Consider the following 24,796-nt stretch of genomic DNA (forward strand, 5'->3'; position numbering starts at 1 on the left):
GAACCCCTCTAATGTCACTTTGTCACCTTCACTAGAGCCCCACTCCCAGTGAAGATGAATCAGATGCTAATGAAGGCAGGCACATCACACTACCAATGGACAGGTAGAAGATACACCAAGGAATCATACTTGGCAGTCCTTGGAAGTGGTCTGTAACTACTGGAGTTTTTCTGGGGAAATTCCTTATTCTATAAATATTTTTAGTTTAGGTAGTTTTTTCAAGACCAGGTAGGGCACTTCCTTGCATGCAGAGGACCTAGGTTTAATCCTTGGTTTTCCATTTGGTCCCTGAGCACCTCTAAGAATAATTTCTGCATCAACATGTGTGACCCAAAGGTCATACAAAAAATAAATTGGTTGTTTTCCCTTATATCTGTCATATTCCAAACATACACACACATACAAAGTTAAATGAAAAAAATATATATATATCCATTGGTGATGGGAATGTTGCACTGGTGAAGGGGGGTGTTCTTTACATGACTGAAACCCAACTACAATCGTATTTGAATTCAAGGTGTTTAAATAAAGATATTAATTAAAAATATATATCAATAGACAAATATTGAAAGTTGGACAAATTTTTTGTTTGCTTGTTTGTGGGTCCCACCCAATAGTGCTCAGGGCTTACTTATGATTCTGCATGCAGGAATCTCTAGCTGGGATGATGGGGCCACATGGCATACCTGGAATTGAACCCAGGTCAGCCATGTGCAAGACCAATGTCCTATACACTGTACTGTCTCTCCAGTCCCAATTGCTCTATTCTTATGTGTTGAGTGGTAAGAACAGGTGTTAATCATGACTCAAAAATTACAGCTTCAAAGGTGCTCTGTGTCACTTGGACTGAGATGAGTTTCTGATACATTATAGCTCTATAATCATTTTTGGAGATTAGAGGATTAAAGAATCTAGAAGTACATGCTCACTGTTTGTTGGATAAATGAATGAGCTCTTTAATCTACTTAACAATAAGTATGAATTTCCATGGCATAGCCCTCAAAGGGATGAAGTAGGATAGACCCTACTCCCCTTCTAAACTACAAGTTTCCCAAAGATAAGAGTCCCCAACTACTCAAGATAGCGATGCCCAGGGAAAGGTCCTGGGCAAGAGACCAATAGGTCTAGGGCTTTATTCTCAACAGAGCTACTTCTCAGAGCATTGTCTTAGTGACTTCAGGTGCAGGTGGATGCCGTTCTTGGAGCGCAGAACCAGCTGGGGAATCTGCATGGGGAGTCGAGAGGGATCCAAAGAAAACTCAAAACGAAGCAAGCAGAGAGCTGTGACCACCTTCGTCTCATTCATGGCAAACTGCTGTCCAATGCAGTTCCTACAGTAAGCAACACAAAGACAAGAGCCCTGGTGTTGGTGAAATAAAAGCCAGACATTCTTCACAGCTAGCAAGATTTAGTAACTATTTCTTGTTGATCCATGGTTTAACCAGGGCTTAAGGTGTAGACCATAGATATCTATAATATCTATCTTAAGGTGTAGTAGATCATACAAATGAAGTATGGACCCCATATCAAATAGCTTCATATTGGGAATTTTTATGTGGGTCTTCACATGGAACCACAAACCCACCCTACCACCTGCCTGTGAGAATATTGTAAAGGCAAGATGGAGATTCCCAAAACACACCCTCCAGTAGGATCATGTGGCCCCTCCTGAGTACCCAGAGTGAGGCTTCCCCAACAGTTTTCCTCATCTATCATAACCCAATCCCAATGGTCTGGAATATTGAACCTCTCCTTACCTGGGCCCTGCAGAGAACGGGATGAAGGCATAGGGGTGGCGTCCAGACACGTTCTCAGGGGAAAAGCGCTGGGGATCAAAGACCTGGGGGTGGGGCGATAGACATTGCTTGCACACCTGCCAGGCACTAAGTGAGGTAACCCCTCCCACCTCCCACCCCATTCAACCACGAATCTTAGAGCTGGGGTACCTCAGGGTCGGACCACACAGCACTGTTCCTGTGGAGGGCATAGATGTGCAGGGACACCACACTACCTGTGGGCAGAGCAGAAGCTGGTGATTAGGCAGCTCAGGGACAGTCCTGCCCCTGCTTCACAGGGCCAGACACCTCTTGTATCCCCTAATTGAACAATGTCCCTGTCAGAAACAGATTTTATGCCTCCTTCAACACAGTGAAACCACTCAGGGATCATTGCCCCTTTTTTCCTATAGCTCCAGAGCTAGACCATCCCATGACTGAAACAGGAGTGAACTGTAGAATGGAGAGAAGAGAACCTGTGCACCACTGGGAATGAAAACACAAAGAGACCTGGGAATCTTCAAGTCTATAATTTTCAAGCAAGTTATCCCTGTCAATAGTCACACTCATTTTTTTCCTCAGGCAAAACATTCAAGTTTTATTTTAAATATTGGCCCTTCCCCCCCCCAGTAGGTAATAGAGGCTGCATTGGGTCACATTCTTTTTTCTCTCTGTCCTTTTTAATTTTTAAATTTCTGTTTATGAAAACACCATGATTTTTACAGTCTTTTCTAAGACAGTTGTTTAAGGCAGACTTTGTTTCAATTCCACCACCAGTGCGACCTCCCTCCACCAATGTCCCCAGCTTCCTTTATACCCCCCCAGCCTGTCACTGTGGAAGGCAAATAACAAATTTACTTCATATCACTTGAGTCACACTCACTTTCCATCTACTCACTGTGTGCCAGATACAGAACTAAATACCCTTCACAAAGCTGCCACCCAGAGATCTCTAGGTTGTGTGCCACACATGTTCATATATGATGTGAACGAAGCCTTAAGTTGTTCAGGGCAACCTGCTCAATGGTACATGACAATCCCTGGTCATTGTCTCCCTCATCTTGACTAGATCTTATAAATCAGGTACTTTTAAAATCCAAATTTATAGAAGTTAAATAGAGGGCTAGCTACAGAGGGCGGGATCCAAAACATTGTAGCTTTTGAATCTGAACCCAGGCTAAACCCCAAACCTGACCTCTTCCCTATTAGTGCAAAGATTTGGGCAAAGGTACAAAGAATGTCAGAGAAGTATCCATAAGGATGTAGGTTGCATCCCCCTAGCCTCTAGCACTCCCATCTCACCTGCAGGCAGAGAGCGACCATCCACAAAGCTGACGGGCTTGTTGAGCTGGCGGTACACCTGGGGCACAGGCGGGTAAAGGCGGAAACTCTCCTTGATGCACATGGTCAGGTATGTCATCTTGCTCAGATCATCCCTGCCAGCAACACAACCAGGTCTTTCTAGGGCTGGGGAACAATGGAAGGCATGCCAGAACCCCAACTTCCCTCATTCAGTCAAAGGCATCACACTGCCTGTGCCCATCCACACTAGATACGGGGCAGCTGCTGCAATTCTGCCACAGTGCCCTCACTCTCTTCATCCTGCACACCTCACTGCAGGCAAGGAAGACACAGAACCCTAAGTGTGTGCATGAATGTGTCCCTCACCATCAAAGTTGGGGATATTCTGTCTCTCAGATCCCATATAACCCTGTATAGGACAATTTGTTAGGTGCTTCCTGTAGAATACTTATTTTCCATGGAACTGGAATAGTAAGACACAGACATTATTTGTGTTTGGTTGAATAAAGTAATATGTGCATAAACAATGACAAACTCAGGTTATACCAGTATGGATATATACTTCCAAAGTTTTCCCATTGCTACCAGAAAGTTGATCTAGTGAAGCTCTGAGAATTCAGAAATGTCTTGGCATTTGCAGGAGGCACCAGGGTTTGAACTTTGAGACAGAGACTTTTCCAGGCAAGAGCTAAGCCATTTTCCAGGTCCCAGTCTCTCGGCCTTGAATTACTTTCACTCTTTGCTTCATCTGATAAAGTCACTATCTCTAAGAGGGGCAGAGTTGTCATTTTCAGAACATGAGAGCTTGAAGAGGCTTAGAGATCAACTTTACAAGTACAAAGGAGAGGTCACCTCTACTGCTTTGACATCACTCTCTTGAACTCGGTAAGAATCTCCTCAGGAAGTCAGCTTGGGGCCTGAGCCACCTCTCTTCTAGTCAAGTAAAAGTCTCTTCCAATTAAAATCTCATTCGTGTGCTGCCTGTCTCTCTGTGACTTCTATCCTGAGAGCATAAGGATTCAGGTCTGGGGTCTGGAACAACACTTCATTATCCAAACTCCAGAGTGTTCCCTTATTTTTCAGTTGTGCTTTGTTATATTATAAATAAATGTCCTTTAAGTTGCCTCAATTTCTACATGAAATGAAGTAAATAAAATAAATAACTAAAAAATTGGACCAGAGAGATAGAGTACCAGGCAGGGAGCCTGCTTTGTAAGTGGCTAACCCAGGTTAGATCCCTGGCATCTCTATGTGGAGTAAGTGCATAGGAGTAAGGCCTGAGCACTGCTGGGTATGGAACAAAGCAACAACAAAAACACAAAACAACAACAGCAACTGTAAGGACCAAGACTTTCCCCCTGGGTCTATGATGGCTATGATGGGGAAGTTTGAATTGGGATGAACCCAAACCCGAGTGAAGTGTGCTTTTCCACTCCTAGCTGAAGGCAGAAAGAGAGTTGGCTCGGGAATAAGAAAAGTCGGTGCCCTCCAGGAATGGGGAACTGTGGTTGAGCTAGTTTGGAATGTTCTATCTGAAAAGGTTCCCTTAACAGCCAAAGTTTGAGTCAGAGTAACCCTTGACAGCCAGGGTTCGAATCAGAATGTCCCTAGACAGAGAGAGTTCTAATCAGAGTGTCCCTAAACAGACAGGGTTGAGCCAGAAAAATAAATGATTACTTAAGACATCTATATAATGAAATAATTGTACTGTTATTGCTTGTGATTTCTATATAAACTGTTTGAAGATTTGACTCGGGGTCCTTCCCAAGAACCCCTTAGCTGGCTGAGGCTCGAACCTTGGTTAACGGAATAAACTCCATTTAGCATCTTGCATTATCAGAGGTGGTCTTTGACTCTCAGCATTGACATGGGTGCCAACTCAAACCCTAACTTATGGGGGCTCATTCAGGATTATTCCCTCAGGTCAGTCCCAATATAGGGAGGATTGGAACCAAAAGACCTGCAGACAGTCAAGGACAATCTTTGGACCATACTGAGGGGTTGCAGGACAATCTGCATGTCAGGACTGGACTTAGGGCCATAGGGCCTGACTGAGGGGTGCGGGACAATCTGCACCGGAACTAGAACAGGGTGTGAGCCTAACAGACTTACTCTTCCCCCAGAAGAGTGCTCGGGGACACCCCTGTACTCTTTGTACTCCCTTGGAATGGCGAACTCCAGTAATATCAGAAGGGGAGGAAAGTAAAAGGCCTTGGGTAATCATGTGTGTATCTAATCTCTTTGTTTGTCTACCCCCTGTCATATTCTGTGTTCTGTGTTCTGCTTATATGTGTTGGCTTGTTATGTCTCTGAATTTGCCACTGCAGCAGCTGAGGGAAGTGCCATTGGGGATTGCCAGAGCTGGAGGGTGCTTGTGAGGAGAGTGCACTCACAGACAACCTGCCATCTCCCCTGCTTCTGCTGTGGAAGCAGGCAGGGTTGGGGAAAGCAGGAAAGGCACTCCAGATTGGGACTGGGCTGTCCTTGGGAGATCGCGCACCCAGAAAAGCATGAGACCTCGCCCCTTCTCCACTCCCTAAGCAAGTTGCTAGAGTGTTTTCAAAGGAACACAGGTGGCAAGAGGGTTGGCACAAAGCCAGACAGTCTGAGCAGCAGATGAGGGTTAAAGGTGGTGTTAGCCTATGTGGGTTAAATTAGACCAATTTGCTGATTAAACCAGAAAAAAGATGTTCTGGGTTGTAAAAAGTAAGTATTAAGACATTGAAATTTGGGAAACTTTTTAAATTCAGGCCGGTAGTAATTAAAGTCCTCCAAAGAAGACAACTAAATATTTGAACTCTCTGCCTTTCAGTTGTGCTCACATCATTTTCCAGTCTAAAATGCCTTGGTCTCTCCCTTTGCCTATCTCACTTCACCCCTTCTTAATGGGGAGAGGGAAGGAAATGGAGGTCAGGAAATGTTTAAGAGCTATTCTGCAAAGAAATAAACTATATATAGGCCGAAGAGATAGCACAGCATGGCATAGATAGATAGCAAGGGCATTTGCCTTGTATGTGGCTGATTTGGGACAGACCCATGTTTGATTCCCTGCATCCCATATGATCCCCAGAGCCTGCCAGGAGCGATTTCTGAGCACAGAGCCAGGAGTAACCCCTGAGTGCCACCATGTGTGGCCCAAAAAGACAAGAACAAAATCTTCTGAGTTCATCATAAGGTCATTTGATCTTAATCCTGTTTTGTGATTTTTTTTTCCTCCCATGTTTTTGTTACATGGATTTGTCTCTTGAAAAATCCCCACCCAAGGAAATGTAAACTGGTTTAGTCTCTACAAAAGTCTCTCAAAAAAGATTAAAAATGAAATTGTCACAGAAATCAGCAGTTGCTCCTGTAGGTATCTATCCCAAGAACACAAAAATGCTAATTTTAAAAGCCATATTATGCACACTTATGTTCACTTCACCTCTATTCACAGTGACCAAACCTGTCAACACCCCAAGTACCCAATAAAAGAAGAGTGGATAAAGATGTGTTATATGCAATGCACTCTACTTAGCTATTAAAATATTTTATTTTTAAAACTTGCCCCATTTGACAATATTGATGGAAACTAAGTGAAGAATATAGGAAAAAGAAATATTGGATTATCTCACTCATGCAGAATATAGCAAAAAAAGAAAAACATAGCAAAAAAAAAAAACCCTCTAAGTTCTGACTGGAGAATTGAACTTACCAAAGAGGAAGGAGATGAAAGCAAAATGGTGGTGGTGGGCAGGGGGGTCCTATAGAGGAGGGTCACTGAGGGTGTGGTGATTGAGGTATGATAACAAGTGTCTGATGAGGTGTGAGCCTCTAAAACATATATTATAGTCAAACATTGTCTCAGTAGGAAATAGAAACCCCCTTGAGAACTAAAATATATTTTATGTTTAATTAAAAAACATTAAGACTCCTGGTCCAAGGAGCTAGCTCATGGGGCCAAAGAGGTGGTGCCTTGCAAATGCTAGCCAAGGAAGGACCGTGGTTTGATTCCCCGGTGTCCCATATGGTCCCCCCAAGCCAGGGGCAATTTCTGAGCACTTAGCCAGGAGTAACCCCTGAGCATCAAACAGGTGTGCCCCCCCCAAAAAAAAGCTAGCTCAAAGAACTGACACATGAATAGCCCTTAGCACCATCAGATGTGATACCTGCCAGTAAAAACTGGACTCAGAACGAAAGATAAAAAAAAAAAATTTGTAATGTATGCTATGTATGCAGGATCCCTAGGCACTTCCAGCAGTGACCCCTGAGCACTAAGGCAGGAGTAGCCCCTAAGTACACCCAAATGTGACCCACCCTCAAAAAAATTTAAGATTCCCTCAAGGTGTGGCATTTGGCTCTTCCTTCTCTCCCTACAACATCAGACATATGATTGAACACCCAGAGACCAACAATAATGATAATTAAGGAGCCAAAGTGGTAAGACAACAAGTAAGGAGTTTGATTTGCATGCAGGCCAATCCAGATAGGATCCCCATATGCACCCCAGGATGGTGCAAATAAATAAATAAATAAATAAATAAATAAATAAATAAATAAATAAATAAATAAATAAATAAATAAATAAATAAAGGTTACAAAGACTGCAAATTTCAGATCCCAGATCATTAGCCCTCCATGAATTTTGAACTTATCCCATGGGTTCTTGCTGTGTGATGCTGGAGATTACACAAGCTTCAGAAATGGGTGATGTGTAAGACACAGCCAGAGTTCACCCTCAGCCTGTGTCATGTTCATGGGAGCCAGCATGTGCCACCAAACAGAGCATTGGGAAATTCTGAAGGGCTATATTTGCTCTTCCAAACACAGCCCAGAAAGTGATGGGCGCCCTTAAGAACAGGCAGAAGATGTAGGGCCTTGTGACATGTACAGAACTTTGCTAAAAGCAGGCAGCCCTGAGAATAAATGTAAACATTTAAGATTTAAGGCTTGTAAGGCACAGAAGAGCAACAAGCAGAGAACTATGCTAAAAGCAGGCAGCCCTGAGAAATAAACATAAACATTTAAGATTTAAGGCTTGTACAGAAACAAAGAAGGCACAGAATTTTGGTACTGGGAAAATAAGTCTAAATTATGAGGTCCCCGTTATCTATACATTCCGACCTGCCTGAAATCGGTTCCATTATCAGTGCACCCCGGCCTGATGAAGATGGATTCCATTATCTGTACATTCCACCCTACTTGCCGATGGGTCCTGTTATCTGGACAATATGGCCTGTTCTATATATCTATTTCCTATCGACATATTTACGAGCTGAACTGTGCCCACAAAAAGTATATAAGCCGGGCGGTGAGTTTCAATAAAAGGAATTGGATTCGAATTTGGCTGGAATCCTTTTCCCACTTTTGTCTGTCTCAGTGCCTGTCTTTGTGTGTTTGCGAGATCTCCCTCCTAGAAAGAATAAGCACATCTTAATTGGTGTCCCTGCAGGCTGGGGCACCCACAAGAAAGAAACTTTTGATCCAGCCTACCCTGGCCCAACTCTGCTCTTTCCTAATTACCACCTTTCTCCCTTTACACATCTGCCCTCTAGGCAGGCAGGCAGATTCTGCCAGCAGAGGGCATCCACACACAAGAAATCATTTTATTAACAACCCTTAGCCCATTCCCATCTGAAAAGTCTCCTCATGTGAGAATGGCTCAGAGGCGTGTCCCTGCACAGAAAGTCCCCAAAAGTCACAGCTCTGGAAGAAACAGGACAGACGCTTCATACATAGCTTCCAGGAATATCCCTGCCAGCATGGCAGGATAATTCCTGGGGCTAACAGGGAAGACCCAGCTCCCAGCAGTCTCACCACTGTATAGAGTCCCGGTCCCCAAGGATTTCTCGGATCTCCTCCCGACAACGACTCTGGTGCTCAGGGTATTTGGCCATGCAGTAGAGAAACCAGGAGATGCCACTGGTTGTGGTGTCATGGCCTTCAAACATGAACGTGTCCACTTCAGCCCGGAGGTCCCTGTCTGATAGCTTGGATCCATTTTCATCCTAGGTAAAGGAATGTGTGAGGACAGGCGACATTTGAGGTAGGTACAAGAGACTCACAGTAGAGGTCCCCAATTTAGGTTCAAGGGCAAGAGGAAAGGCATTTTTATCAGACAGAATCAAAGCCTTCCCCAGTGCTCATACTTCCTACTTCTGGACACCTGGCTTGATCCCTCTAAGTGCAACCTTTACCCAGAAACAATTGTCAGTTCTGGTCATTTGGCACACAAGAATGCCACCTGGCAGAAGAAAATCTATAAATTCTTTATCAGTATCAACTAGACTATAATGCCTGAAGGGTATGGACCTACTTTCTCATTTTAGTATCCCTAAGTTATGGCACTAACAGAGAAACCAAGCTCCTGAAGAGGAGGGGCAGAAGGGTAAGAAAGTGAGGGTGGAGTTAGTGAGGAAATAATTAATACTATCTGAGATTCTAAGGGGAGGGAGATGCCAAATTCTTCCGCCTTCTGAATCTGGGGCTTTTCACACTTTAGTTAATGGCTTTATCTCTTCCCCAGTGCCAGTCCTATGCTCCACACACCCACCCTCAGCCTTTGCTTGTCTGTGTCACAGAACAAGGAACAGATCATAATCTTAAAGAAGGAAGAAGGTTGTGATCTGCCCTTTCTACAGCATCTTTATCTCTATCCCAGGAGAACAATAAAAAGACTTGACCAGGACTAGGATCTTACCTTAACCCCCAGGAGAATGTCCAGAAAGTCCAGGTGTCTGCGGTTCTGCACCTTCTGTAACTCTTTCTCATCTTTCAGGGCTGCTTTCCTCTCCTTGATAACCTGGTCTGGAGCACAAATATAAGAAGTCCCTTCCTGGGAGCCCATCCTCTGCTCCCAACATCCCAGGAGCAGATTGGATCCAGGATGGAGGGGGACAGAGAAACCCCACCACTTTGCAGGCACGCAGGAAGCGGCGCCCATGTGGGGTGAGCCAGTAGATGAAGTCGTTGTGGTACTGGAAGGTCTCGATGCGCTGCTGCGTCAGCAGTGTCAGGTCACTGACTGCCAAGTAGTATGCTTTGTCCCTGCAGAGCCAGAGGGAGAAATGACACTTGGATGGCTGCAGAGCCTGGAGAAGCTCAAAACCAGGAGCACAGCTCCAGCAATTCCGCCCTTCCATTCCCCACCACAAAACCCAGACTAAGTCTCCTGCCACAGACAAGACCTCTTCCCCCACCCAGCCCAGGCATCTGGGGACCCAACCTCTTCTTGGGCCAGGTCAGCTCCTCCAGCAAACCTCCCCCATAGCCATGCAGGGGATAATGTGGTCAGCCCCTGGGGTCCTGACCTCTGATTCAAGCCACTGGCTCCTTTGCCAAAGGTACATTTCATGAGTGTGTCCAGCGCCATGAGGCCCACATCACAGAAGATGTCAAAGCTCTTGCCCTCACAAGCTTTTTTCTCCCACTTGTCCTAGAATCCAGGAGTAAAAGGTCATGTAGGGGTTCATCCAGGCTGGGGGCTCCACCTCTGTCTTCTGATATCTATAGTTTCGGATCCTTGTCCAGGCCTCCATCTTGCTGGAATATGTGGCTGGGGATTGGGACTCAGAAGCAGGGAACTTGCATGAAAGACTTCCCCCAGGCAGTCTGAACACTCTGGGTGTCAGCTGGCTTGCCTGAGGTTACTCAGGAGAGTCCTGAAAGGCAGAATAACCTCTGGGGACTTCAGCTTTGAGATGGGAGCCTGATTCTTGTTGTGTTTGTCATAGATTTTTGACAATTAGTCTGCCCAGATGCTTTCCAGATGTGAGGCTCTTCCTCATGCTCTCAGTTCACAAGTGTGCTGCTGTGTGGCACTATAAAGGTGGTAGAAAGTCTAAAAGTGGGTATCCACTTAAAAGCAAGGTTCAGGCCTATATAAGTTCCTGAATCCCTTCATCTTGCTCTGTCAGCACCTAGTTCCCAGCATGCAGAGCAGAATGCAGTAGTCTTGGGGGACAGAAGCCTTTCCCAGGGAAGTCAGAGTGGTAAGGGACTGCAAGTCTACTGCAACCTCTAGGAGCCTAGCTCAAAGAACTCACCAGCATGATGTTTGTGGACTCAGCAAAAATAGCCACATAGGGTTTTAGCACGTCATAATGGAAGCCAGGTGTGAGCAGCTTTCGGTGCTCATACCATTTAGGCCCCTGGAGGACCAGTAGCCCTTTCCCTGGAGGAGAAGGGAGAAGGAGGTTCACCCAATCCTGCCCCACCCTGGCAGTGTGGAGCCAAGCAATTCCCCAGCCCCACAACCCTCTCTACCTATCCTCAAAGCTCAATGCCAGCTTGCCTTTCAGGGTACCCACAGCCCTGGCCCTGCCACCTCAGCTTTCTTTAGAACCTTGCTCTGGTTAGTACCTCCAATAAAATCTCCTAGAATAAATGAGTCTCACCCACCAAAAATGGACCCTCACCTCCCACACTTTGTGTGGGAATAATGAGGCAGCCAGACCAGACAATATGACTGAGCACTGCCAAACTATGACAACAGGGTACTCTGCTGCTTCCTCTCTCTCCCCACAGGGCCCAAGCAGCTGAGTTGATGGGATAGTTGAGGAGAACATGTCAGGGAGGTTAGGGGAAGATCATGGTCAACCAACTGGGCTTGGAAGACAGGAGGATAGGGCTCACTCACCAATCCACTGCAGCAAGAAATCATACACATCTGCGGCCTTAGGGTCTAGAAGAGAAAGAGACTTGGCTCTCACAGGCATCAAGAGATGCCCATTGAGGATGACAATGGGGAACCACAACTATCCTGGGCTTGCAGATTCCTCTGCTTTGCTTGCTGCACTGAACTCTTGCTGTTCTGGGAACACTCACCCCCTCGGCTGTACACAGCTTTGGCATAGTCAGGCTCATAGATGTTCAGGATGCCCAGGAACTGCCCAAACCAGAGTGGGTGGGCGTAGGGAAACTGGTTGGCCCAGGACACCACCTTATCCAATCCTCCTACCTTCTTTATCTGAAATAAAGAAAAAAAATATGAAATTCAGGAACTCCAACTCACAATCCAAGCCACATGGGTAAACAAGGGAGGGAGGATACATCCAGGGAGATTCCTCTAACACGCATGACCCCCTCTAACAACCATCATTGATCCTAAATTCTGCCTTCTCTTTGCCCTTTGCCACCCCTTTTAATCTGAGCCCCTTTTATAGAGCTGAGTGAGCTTCATGCCCCAATCTGCAGCTGCCAGAATGTTTTCTTTCTTTCTTTCTTCTTCTTTTTTTTTTTTTTGGTCACACCCGGCAGCACTCAGAGTTACTCCTATATCTATGCTCAGAAATCTGTCCTGGCAGGCTTGGGGGATCATATAGGATGCCGGGATTCGAACCACTGTCCTTCTGCATCTAAGGTAAATGCCCTACTGCTGTGCTATCTCTCTGCCCCTCCCTTTTTTTAAAGAGAAGTTTAATGTTTATTGTAGCTAAGGTACCATGGTTACAATAAATAGTCTTAATGTTTATATTTCTTTGGGTGTCCAAAGGTACTTCACCCTCACCAGCAAACTGTCCCAGATACTTCACTTCTATCCTAATGCCACTATTAGTCTGTCTCTTGCTTTTAGTTGCAGAAACACTTTTTTCATTAGATAAGTCACTGTAGCTTGTTATGAAGCCAGGGGGTCCCTTTCATTGCACCCTGTTGTCACTGAGCACAGTTCTGTTAAGGACCTATCATATGCAAAACCCTGGCCATTTTGGAGGGGTTTGGAGAAATGGTCATAGTCTTTCACTCCACTGACTAGGAACTATGCAATTGATAAGAATAATTAGATATTGTCAAGTGGCCAGGAGTAACTGTGATGGAGCTACAAGATAAACTAAGGGGAGACCTACTTTGGGGATCAATGAAGGAGCTTTGACTTGAGATGCCCTTCAAATGAAGCCTAAGGGTGAGGAAAAGCTGACAATGTGAGAAGGAAGGATGGAATGGATGAACAACAGACACTCTTGGAAACAGCCTGGGAAAGAGCTGTGTTGTCTCTGTGTGATGTGGTGGTGAGTGTGTGGTGGCTTTGGCCATGGGGCTTTGGGGACCCAGGAGGGGCATATATGTTCTTCCAGGGGTAGAGGGATTCTAGTCATATACATATTCACTCCCCACTCCAAATTCTTGATGTAAGTGGAGTTATAGAATCAAGACTTTTCATGGGGCCAGAGCGGTGGCACAAGTGGTAAGGCATCTGCCTTGCACACGCTAACCTAGGATGGACCGCAGTTCTATCCCCCAGAGTCCCATATAGTTCCCCAAACCAGGAGCGATTTCTGATCGCATAGCCAGGAGTAACCCCCTAGAGTCACCAGGTGTGGCCCAAGAAAACAAAACAAAACAAAAAAAAAAAAAACTTTTCAAATCTGCTTTTTTTTTTACTTATATTTCTTTTCTTCCTTCCCTGGAGATGGCAACTAAGTATCTCAAAATTGTGAACGACCACACGGTGCTTAATGACATGCTTCATTAACTGTTCATGTCCCCCCCTTGAAAGAGTTTTTGTTTTATCTTGAGGACACATCTGCAAGTGCTCAGGGATTATACATGGGGAGGTTCAGGGAACCACATGTGGTGCCAGAGATTGAATATGGGTCAGCCTTGTGCAAGGCAAGTTCCTCCTTGCCGTACTAAATCATAGGTCCTCTGATTAAAATCTTTCAAAGCTATGCTCAGACCTTTCTTCATCCTGTTCAGGCCTCAAAACAGCCTGGACTCTGCTGTTAACCCTTTGCACACTCGCTGACTGCTAGCACTGCTCTAAATCTTGAGCTCCTGCCTTTTAGACTCCTCAAAGCTCTCAGAAGCTCCTGTGGGGCTCAGGGCTGTGAGTTGCATGAACTGAAAGAAGTTGTGGATGGAGAAGTCCCACCAGGCCACAAGCCACGCAGCCTGATAGTCTTAGTAGAAGGTTGATTGCCATTATCCTATTCCCCTTTGATTTTTTCTTATTAGTGCCAAGAATCAAACCTTACATGTGCAAGACATGAGCAGCACTGAGCTATATCCCTGTCCCAATTACTCTATTCTTCTTTGAAGACCCTCCAATTAGTGCTCCTTGCTCAGGAAGCCCAGGAACCACTCCCAGTGATTCTTGGGCAGCTGGGTGAGATGGTTAAATGCTAATGCCTGAAGAGGCTGTGCTACTTGGGCTTTGTGGTACTGGGAACCACCAGGGCCTCCTGGCAGTGCTTGGGGTCCTCCAGATATATACCTGATAATACTCTAAGGGGCATGTTGCACTGGGTATTGAACAAGGCCACACATATAAATTATGTACTATTCGTTGGGCCCATCACTTCAATTCCCTGGATCATCCTCGTCTATGTCTAAATCAGAGAGGATAAGTCCATCAAAGAACCACACACACACACACAGGTCATGTTATTAGAAGTCTTGTGATTTTAGTTGATTTTATGCTTTATTTAGCTGAGGACCTAACTTTGCATTCTGCACTGGGGAAGCCCTCAAATAATAGCTTCCCTACATCCCGATCAAGCCTGCCTCTCACCCATTCAGCCAACTCCTCCTGCTGCCTCTTCTACCACATCTTAGCTCCAAAGTCCCCAAACTGCAATAGGGAATGTGAGCCAAGATACTTTTACCTAAAGATAAAGACTTAAGCAACCACTGCTCCTGTCCCACAGAAACAGATCAAGGGTTACACTCTCCAATTCTTTTCCCCAGAAAACCTGATGACTAGCATCAATTAAGCTGACAAATTACACAGGCAATTTAAGTAGAAATGAGCTCTGAGCTCTCACTGGTAAGAGCATCTGGACTAGAGAAAACAAAGAATGAATGGATTATCCTAAAGTCCCCCCAAGATTTGGGCTGCCCCAGTATCGTAGCCCTTGGCATGGGCATGACCCTTGTGGGGATGAAGAGACTGAAGTGGATATAGGATTTGAGTGGGGGGAGAAGAGCCTAAATCAAGGGCACCTCCCACCAGGGTAGAGTTCACTCTCTGACACTACATACTGCTCAGGTGGCTGGAGCAGGATTCTCCAGCAGTGTGCTTTATCCGGACAAGCTGCCCAACTACCTGGATCCATCACCAAAGACTGTGCCAAGAATAACCTGGTGAGTCTGAATCTCAGAATTAAGATGACCTCCTGTCAAGTGCCTGGGCTTATTTCATTTCCTCCCTCCTCTACACCTTTCATCAGGCACTCCCGCTGATACACTGCATGTTCCCTAACACTCCTGTTTTTGAAAGTAGAATTTTCCTACTCCTCTGCTCAATGCACCTCACTTTGTGCGGCCTTTCTCAGCACTATGAGCCCTTTAGCTACATGCTATTTCATATTTTACCTGCTCGCATCCTTGCCCCTTATAATCCCTCAAACTAATAGCATCAATTAAGTATTTAAAATGTTCAAGATTTTGTTCTAATCCTCAGACACAAATTCTTTAGTGTTGATCCTCAGAAAGTTCTCCCAAATAGGTGCAATCATCATCTACACTTAAGAAGAGAAGAAGTTCAGTTCCCTGGTTAGTCAACAATGGGCTAGGGTTCACCACACAAACACACACACACATCACCTATCTCTTCTTTTTAAACTTTATTTATTGATTGATTGATTCCCTTGATTGGTTCAATAAATAAATAAATAAAGTTTATAAAAAAGAGATACATTGATTGGTTGTTGGGCCACACCCAGTGGTGTTCAGGGGTTACTCCTGGCTCTGCACTCAGAAATCTCCCCTGGCGGAGCTATTTCTGAGCAGACAGCCAGGAGAAACCCCTGAGCACCACCGGGTGTGGCCCAAAAAAACAAAAACAAAAAAACAAACAAACAAACAAAAAAAGAAATCTCCCCTGGCAGACTGGGGGCCCATATGGGTGCCAGAAATCGAACCAGGTCCCTACCAGGTTGGTAACCTGCAAGGCAAATGCCCTACTACCTTGTTATCTCTCCAGCCCATCACCTATCTCTTAGCCTCTGCAAGAGCCTGGAGCTCACACAGTAGCATGAAACAAGCTCTAGGGGTGATAAATCAGGTGCTAAAAGAAGGGAATGAGTGATGAAAATGAAAAACAAGGGAGACAAAAGAAAAAAAGATGAGAGAACACAAAGGTCTTTGGTTTATCCAAACTTTGGCACAAGCTCCCCAATCTCATAACAAAACAATCCAAAATATTGCTCAACTCAGGGCGGTCAAGAGGAGTTCAAGCATTAGGGGTCACTTGACACTTCCCCTGTGGTAAACAGCAATAGAGACTTCGATGTGTTTCCCTTTAGACCCAAGCCTGTGCACTCTGGTTGGTTTCCAGATTTGCCACTAGTTCCCACATCCTCTCATTACACATAGGAAATTGGCAGGGGACTGATATGTAATGAGTATTTCCTCATTCTACGTGAGGAAATAATAAAGGAGTAAATACATAGAGTGAGGAAATAATACAGGTAGTAAATATTTAGTTTGCCTCACCGGCCTAACATAGAAATTGTAATCATACCCATTTTAACTATGAGAAAACTGAGGTTCAGGGATGTGTGTGGACTTGCCATAGTTTGTGGATTAGTATGCTCTCCCTCAAGTGAGAGCACACTGAATCTGTTGAAGCTGCTTATTCCACAGTAGCAGCTGTTCACAGAGAAGTCTTAGAGAGTAGCCCTTTTGTTAAGGCATGTCAAGAACTAAACCAACTCATCCTCCTTGTAAATCCCCAATCACGATCCTCATCCAGTCTTCTAGCAAAAAGCCCTGAAGGTGAACAACACTGAAGATCTGATAGCATAGCCCCCAGGTATCTTAGTCTACCCAAGCCATTTCCCTCAGGGGCTCTGGGGACCAGACCTAGCTCCTTGGCTCCCCAGCCACCATCTGTGTCTTCACTCTTTTCTCAGCCTCAGCAGAGGCCTGGTGGTGTCCATACAGAGCCCTAAAACTCCCTCTGGACATGCTACCCTCAGCTCAGCCAGGGGAGGCTGCAGAGATGGTTGCCTGCCTCCCAACAGCCACACTTCCCACACTGGCACAAAGCTGCACAAACACATCTACTGCCTGGTAAGATGGAACTTTGCAGATTCCCGGGCCCTTTCCAGTCTCTTCTAATCTAGTGCCCCTCACTATTGCCCCCACCCAAATCCTAGACTTTTCTTACCTTATCTGCCTCCTAGGTTTCCCTTGCAACTTCCTAGTCCCCAGGCCTGTGTCCATCTTGCCCCCTCCAGGGCTGACAAACCCAATAGTGGACCAGGGGCAGCTTCAGTCCCAGATTCACGAAGATCCAGATTCACAAGATCACTGGGTGGGAGGCTCTCTTAGAGTCTCAGGCCCTCCTCATGGGCCATGGTGCTCTCTTTTCCTTTTGCCCTCAAAGCAAGAGCCCCTGACCTTTGCTGATCACACTGTTGACCTGAATGGGCACATCTCTATGCAGACTTTCTCCTGCATGTTCTTGATTGTCCGGAAATCTGGTAGAAACAGGAAACATTTTTTGGCACCTACCCGCCCATACCTGAAGCCTGAGTGCCTTTGGAGCTCTGTGATCTGAGCCAGTGTGTTTTTCTCTGAAAGGAAGGAAGCAGGAAAAGTACAAGACATGGTGCTCACTCCCTAGACCCAGCTTTCAGCCCACCCTGCATCCTCATGGCTGCACTCCTCTCTGGCCTGGCCAAGAATAAACAACAGGAAGAACTGGGATAGCAAGCTTGAGTCACCACTCTCCGTCTCTGCTCCCCGAAAGTCCCAGCCAACTTGGCCCTGAAAATCAGCTCTGGAAAGGACATCAATGTCCCCTGGTTGAACCACACCCCCATAATCCCTTTATAGTCAGGAACAAAGCAGCCCAAAGACCACAGAGAGCTGTCACTTGAACTGGAAGATGGGATCCAGTCTCCTAGCAATGAGCCTGCCAAGTTGCCACCTGGTTGACCTGAAGCTCAATTGGTGAGGGTTCCAGAAACAAGTTATCTGCTTAGCCAGGGACTGCTGCCACAGCAATCCCAAAGGAGGGGTCAGAGTCTCTGCTTGAGGGAAAAAAAAAATTCTCCCCCTGAGGTGGATGGGAGTTCAGAAAAACAGGGTGGAGCACATATTTTTAGTAGCCAGGCTCCCTAGGGGTATGTCATATGGATTTCTGATTCCCCCTAAGAACTCTATTATCACTAGAACAGGAAGTTCTCTGCTTTTCAAAACCATTCAGTGATCTTGGTTGGACAGTTCTATTATTTCAAAATCCTCTTAGCACTAGACCGAATGCTGCTCTTGGCTAATCTTCCTGAGTCCTGAGTCTCTTGCTGTTCTCTGAGCTACAATGCCGAATGCTGCTCTTGGCTAATCTTCCTGAGTCCTGAGTCTCTTGCTGTTCTCTGAGCTACAATGCCCCACTGCCCATGCCTGGTGCTTGTGTCTGAGGGCACAGTGACAAGTAACACAAAGCTCTGTCCTCCCTGTTTCCCTTTGAGTAAGGGGAGAGAAAATTGGGACCAAAGAGATAGCACAGAGGTAGTGTTTGCCTTGCACTCATCCGATCCAGGATGGACAGTGGTTCGATTCCCAGCATCCCATATGGTCCCCAAGACTGCCTAGAGTGATTTCTGAGGGCAGAGCCAGGAGTAACCTCTGAGGGTTCTTTCGAAAGAAAGAAAGAAAGAAAGAAAGAAAGAAAGAAAGAAAGAAAGAAAGAAAGAAAGGAAGGAAGGAAGGAAGGAAGGAAGGAAGGAAGGAAGGAAGGAAGGAAGGAAGGAAGGAAGGAAGGAAGGAAGGAAGGAAGGAAGGAAGGAAGGAAGGAAGGAAGGAAGGAAGGAAGGAAGGAAGGAAGGAAGGAAGGAAGGAAGGAAGGAAGGAAGAAGGAAGAGAATGAAGAAAGAAAAAGAAAGAAGAAAGAAAGGAAAGAAAGAAAGAAAGAAAGAAAGAAAGAAAGAAAGAAAGAAAGAAAGAAAGAAAGAAAGAAAGAAAGAAAGAAAGAAAGAAAGAAAGAAAGAAAGAAAGAAAGAAAGAAAGAAAGAAAGAAAGAGAAAGAAAAAGAAAGAAAAAGAAAGAAAATTAATTAATATACATACTCAAATTAAAGAAAATTAACTCAAATACGTCAGTAACATAATTTTAGGATTTTGTAATTCTAGAAAAATAAAAGAAAGCTGGACAGAAAGCTGCTACTAATAATGGAAGTGGGGCAAGTTTGATGAGGCTTCTTGGAGACTATAGCAGAAATCAGCAAAAACACCTTCTAGAAATCCCTGTAGCAAGAGTCACTATTCACTCCTCAAAAACTCTTTTTTCCTCTATCAACTCTGCCATGCTCCCTTTCCTCTGAAATGTATTTTGCAGAGAAAGCAAGCTATCATATTAAAAACAAATGGTAAATTAAGGAAATTCTCTGTCAACTGCAGACATGCAGCTTCTCTACCTTCTTTCTGTTCCTGGAAGAAGCACCAAGCTTTGCTCCCCTTAGGCATTTCCTATCTTCACCCCTCTCTCCTCTGACCCCTCTTACCTGAACTGAAAACACACACAAGTCTCCCCACTGAAGGTGAACCAAACCTACATTGTGCTTCCTACTCTAACCAACACCCGGATTTCCTCTCTTCACAGCCTGTGTCTCCACGACCCTTTTTGCTGCGCCAGGACCATGTCAGCCACACTCCAATTCTGCTGGCAAGGGAGCAGAATCTTGGCAGGAGAATACCAGTAGCTCCTGACAGGAATGTCATGTTCTAACCCCTCCTTTCTTGAATGTGTTCTGGAATTTCCTCTCATCCCTCCCGGGCCCTCTCAGCAGCTCCTCACCCTTCATTTGTTCTTCCAAGTCCCAAATCCAGTCCTGGGTCTTTTTGCATGCTGAGCGTTGCCCTGTGACATTCACTTGCTCCCATGGCTTCCTTTGCCAGGAGATTGAAGTCTTAAACCAACTGTTTGCCTCATCTTCTCTTTCTCCTGAGCTCTAGGAACATTATCAGCCACCCCTAGTCTTCTGTGCCTTGCAAGTGCCTCAGACAGCCTTTTCAATGTGAGTGCAGTATGTTTGTTCTCCAGACTCACCCCCATTCTATGTCTAGGACTGGAATTACCATCTGCCCTGGCAGCAGTGATGAGAAGTTCACTCTGTGATCTCAGCAGTTCCCAGAGATAGCTCTCCAATAGTTCTCCACAGGAATATGCAGATGGAAGCCAAGAGAGCCAGATACAGCTATCCCTGGCTGAGGATCCTGTCAGGAAACTCTACAAGTCACACCCCAAATACAAGCAGTTCTGCAGCATCCCCCAAAGGGTCTCAGGTTCTCATTATTTCAGTTCAGACATAGAAATGTGTTCTCCAGCTGAGCAGTCCAGCTGGGCAGCCCCAGGAGTATATCTCAAGAGTGACTTTGTTGGGGCTGCGACTTAGTCTAGTGGCTTGGTGCTTGACTAGCAAGCTGCCTTCGGATCAATCAGGTTCGAAGCCTGCCATCCCATGTTAGAGTACATCTCTTGGGAAAAAAAAAAAAAAAGAGTGACTTTGTCAGCTTCTGCTCTGTCCCAGCCTCATTTATGCTCTAGTTAAATGAAGCCCCTTTCCTGATGCAAGAGAGGGTTTTCATTGATTCCCTCACATGCAGCTGTCAGGAGGCCTTCAAGCTTCTCTCCCAACCCCAGAACATAGCAGACTGCCTTCCACTACACGCCTATGCCTCTGTTCTTGGCCTATGCTTCACCCCACCAGCATCTGCCTTGAACCTCTACCTCCATCTCAGCCCTCTGCCACCAATCTTTGCCAGTCCAGCCACTGCCCCAAATCCAAGTGAACTTTCTATCATCCAGACGTGACTCATCACTTTCTTACTTCAGGGGTTCCCCATCACACCTGAAATGAGGTGCTGTGTCCTTTGCCACCTGCCCTTCTACACTTGCATCTTCATCCCTCTGTCTCTCCCCTCTGATCTCTCACAAAAGGTAGAATTACTGCTCAGCACATACAGGACCTGGAGATGCAAACATTAGTTAAACAAACTAACTTCCAAAATCCAGGACTCTTCCTAGTTCACTAGGCTCAGAAGAGAATGCCTCTTGCCCCCTGCCTCCCACACTCTATAGGCTGCTCCTTCCAGAGTTTTCAAGATTCACCACAGCTGGAACACTGGTCTCTGCTGCCTATCTCTCCTGCAGCTCAGTTCTTTTGGCTGGGTTCTAGTATAGTTTCTTCATCCCCCAGCTTTGAAATAGGATCACACAACAGAGATCAAGAGCGGTTTCCAAATGCTGGGTTGCTTGGAGAGAAAAGACAAGGATGAAGAAATTAAATGCCTGAGTGGTTGTCAGTAAGATGCCCTCTTAAGAGCCAGGAGGCAGCTCCAGAAAAGGAGATCATACCCAGTATGTACAAGGCCCACACTCAATCTCCAGCACCACTTAACTCCCTCAATATGACTGTGTGTAGCACTGGTCTTCCCCAACTACCTCCATGAATGCCCCAGGCTCCCCAACATCATAAGGTCTGGCCCTATTACAAACAAATCTTTCTGCAGTGACCTGATACCTTCCACCCAGTAGTTGGCATAGTTGCCATGCTTCAGCTATTCTGATCCTTTTCTAGTCACCAAGGTAAATGTATTTTATTATTTGTTTTCTTTAGTTCTTTTGTTTGTTGGGTCAGGGTCACACCCAGCTATGCTTACGCCTTAGTAAACTATGCTTATTGCACTCAGGGATCATGTCTGGTAGGGCTCAGGAAATCATATCAAAATACTAGAGCGCAAAACCACGTTGGCTACATACAAGGTAAGTGTTCTACCTGCTGTACTGTCTCTCTAGCCCTATCAAAGTAAGATATTGAAAAAGGAAATGGAGAGATGGAAACAGCAGAGGTCTGTGGTCAGTGCCTTCTGAATGGAAACAAGCCTTACTACTTCTCTTCACTGGAGTCACAAGGTCAAGGGAAATATTTCAGTGAGTGACCACAGGACCAAGAAGAGACCCCTATGGTCTCTGAAGATCACCTCCCACTGCACCCCCATAAAAGTGCAGTCAGATTTGACCTTCTCAGAAGCCTGTTCTCAGGCCAACAATAAGGCATAGTATCTTCTAGAGGTAAAGTTTTCCCTGAACCTCAGAATAACTGAAAGGAGCCTTAGGAAAAACAGGGCATGACCCTATCTCCAAGATGACTCTTTCTGAGAACTGAGTACAATAGTTTGGAACTTCTAGGGCCTGAAAACTGCAATTAGAGTTCAAGAAAGGAGAGACTAATTCTGATAGCCAGCCAGCATCTCCCTGCCCTGGCCTTTCTGTAGGCCACTGGCTCATGTTCTCTCTATTTCCATCATGGCCTAGGAGCAGGTCCTGGGAGCACCTTGTATGGCTGATAATAATTTTGATGAAAATGAACAAATTCTACACCAGCTTGGATTGACTTTGACCTTCTCTATGGATATAAGCAGATATTTTGGGCTTTTGAACACTCCTATTTACACTGCCCGCCCCATTTTTTGGGCTCAGGTATGAATCTGAGAGCAAAAGTATACAGAAGTGCTGGCCAGTTTACCTAGGAGACCTTTGTTTGGCTGAAAAGCACCCACCTCTCCAAATTCTCTGGTTCTCTTGGTACAAAGCCACTTCAGATACTTGTTAGAGCCATTGAAGTTAGTGCTATGTTATGTTCCAGGCTCTCAAGAGATATCCAAGCTGGAATGTTGGAGAGTTTGGGGAGGGGGAGAAGGCAGTCAGATTCTACAAGGTGTGAGTCAGCAAGCTCTGTGCTAGAAAAGCCCACTGCTGAGTAACCCCAGCTTTGAGCAAAGTGGAAGTGGAGGGACATGATAGGAAAGGAATAAAGGGGCATACTAAATGCTTCCTGGATTCCATCAGAGTCAGATCTGAATCTTTTATTTTCTTTTGTTTTTTTGACCACACCAGGTAATGCTCAGGGGTTACTCCTAACTATGCACTCAGAAATTGCTCCTGGCTTAGGGGACCATGTGGGATGCCAGGGGATCAAACTATGATCTGTCCTAGGCTAGCGCAGGCAAGGCAGGTGCCCTATGGCTTTTGCCACTGCTCCGGCCCCTAAATCTTGCCTGACCCCTTCAAACTCAATGGAGCTTGTCCCAGCCCACCCCCACTCCAGATCCTCCCTTCACTTTGCCACCTTCTGTCTCCTCCATAGGCAATACCTGTCCTGTTGTTCCATAGCCACTGCTCTCTGTAATGCCCATTAGATCCAGCCTTTGTACTGGAGCCTAAACATACTTGTGTGGACACATCAGATAAGCCCCTGGACCACCACTGGGAGGGGACACTGAGTCAGTAAACAGGAAATACATGACCATGGAACAGGTGCTGAGATGTAGGACTAATGCAAAAGTCTGGAAAGGCAGAACTCCTCCAGCTAGGACAGGGAAGCCTCTGGGGCCTTTTTCCCTTCTAGTCAACATCTTGAGAGCATATTCCATTATCCCTTGCCAACCCCTATATTTCCTGTATCTCCAAAAACAGCTGGCTCCCAGACTGTTCCTGAGATGACACTGAGCCCTCAAGCCCAGTAAGCCTGAGTAGTCCTCAACTAGAAGTCAAGGTCATTCTCTGTTTCAGTCTGAAAGGGAGGCAATTCCCCAGATTAAGAATGATGAGGAGCATATCCAGAGGGTAGAATTATGTCTTCTTTGAGAGCCATAATCTTGGTCTGGCAACCAAACCTGGATTTTCAAACCTGGCTATAGATCAAAACATTTAGGAAACTTCTTCAATTAACGTCTAGGTATTAACTAGAATCTCCAGGGACTAGAGGCTAAGGAATCTTCTGCTCCCACTTGGGCCTAGTGTGAGTGGCAGAACCCTCAGGTCTAAGGTTCCATGACAGGAGAAGTTGAGAGGTGCTCCTGCCCCTGGTGCTAAGGTGGTCCCATAACCATACAGGCATGCCAGGATCAGATTCCAGAACCAGCCTGTGGGCACAGCAAGGAGAACCACACCTTTGGGGAGCACGAACCCTTCAGACATAGGACAGCAGACATCTCAACCTCACTGTCATTTTCTGCAATAAACCTGGGCATCAGAACCTTGCAGTCACTCTGCCAGAACTGCTGCCTGATTCTACTGTGCCATCAGCTTTCACTGCACACTCACTGCACCTTGGACATCAGGGGAATGAGCCCCAATTTTGAAGAGCCCACCCCCAACTGTGAGGCCAGCTTGCAGAACGAGGAGGTTGGTTTGTGGGAAAGCTGATTGGGATGTAGGCCTCCTGGGACATCTTCTCCCTGCCCCATGACCTGGGTACCCTGTAAGGGCCCAGGAAAATGATGGTCACCTCTCTCTAAGGGAAAGAAAAACATTCTTTCTCCCCACCATCCCACCCCTGTGTACCTCATGGGCATGCCCGTAGAGCCAGTGAGTAGGTGGCCCAGGAAAGTTGTCCATCGCCTTGGCCAACATCTGTCTCCGCAGCACCAAAGTAACAAATTTGAGAAGAATCAGGACCAAGACCAGCACTGAGGCCCATAACCCCAGGCGGGATGGGCTCAGGGAGACCAAAACAGGCAGCATGGCAAGAGTGAAGCTGTCCAGACTGCAGTTGGCTGCCTGTGCCCCAGGATCCTTATACTCTGGACCCAGGCTCCCTGCCAGACTCCACCCCCAGCCACGCCCTAGCTGGGCTGAGTTCCACGGGTGGAGATAGCAAGCAGCCCCAAAAAGTCATAAACAACAGAGCAGACAGCCTAGCTGATGTCTCCAGAAGTGGGCTCAAAAAAAGACCAGACAGGGTGTATCTCACCTTAGAGCCTTGGAGAAACAAAGGTGATTCTTAGAGTAATTGT

The 24,796-nt window shown here is 45.9% G+C and overlaps 1 protein-coding gene across 1 annotated transcript; it reads right to left on the reverse strand.

Moving 5' to 3' along the window:
* Positions 1-1,071: 1,071 nt before the first annotated feature.
* Positions 1,072-24,524, reverse strand: LOC126011412 (cytochrome P450 4B1-like). Its single transcript, XM_049775182.1, has 12 exons — positions 24,345-24,524; positions 11,880-12,021; positions 11,692-11,736; positions 11,099-11,226; positions 10,364-10,488; positions 9,965-10,100; positions 9,754-9,888; positions 8,871-9,061; positions 3,078-3,211; positions 1,947-2,011; positions 1,758-1,840; positions 1,072-1,331 (listed from the first exon to the last, which is right to left on the reverse strand). Exons 1-12 carry the CDS (start codon positions 24,522-24,524, stop codon positions 1,148-1,150), a joined length of 1,548 nt encoding a protein of 515 aa, XP_049631139.1. The 3' UTR covers positions 1,072-1,147.
* Positions 24,525-24,796: the final 272 nt, after the last annotated feature.

The sequence above is a fragment of the Suncus etruscus genome, chromosome 6, assembly GCF_024139225.1.
Source record: "Suncus etruscus isolate mSunEtr1 chromosome 6, mSunEtr1.pri.cur, whole genome shotgun sequence".
Lineage (NCBI taxonomy): Eukaryota > Metazoa > Chordata > Mammalia > Eulipotyphla > Soricidae > Suncus > Suncus etruscus.

Bases quoted from the DNA above. Each gene is read 5' to 3' on its own strand.
- LOC126011412 (XM_049775182.1), bottom strand. From the start codon at position 24,524: ATGCTGCCTGTTTTGGTCTCCCTGAGCCCATCCCGCCTGGGGTTATGG. The intron at 2,012-3,077 runs GTGAGATGGGAG...CTCTGCCCACAG, and splicing joins TGGTCGCTCTCTGCCTGCAG to GTAGTGTGGTGTCCCTGCAC. The intron at 1,332-1,757 runs GTAAGGAGAGGT...TGCTTACTGTAG, and splicing joins CCGTTCTCTGCAGGGCCCAG to GAACTGCATTGGACAGCAGT.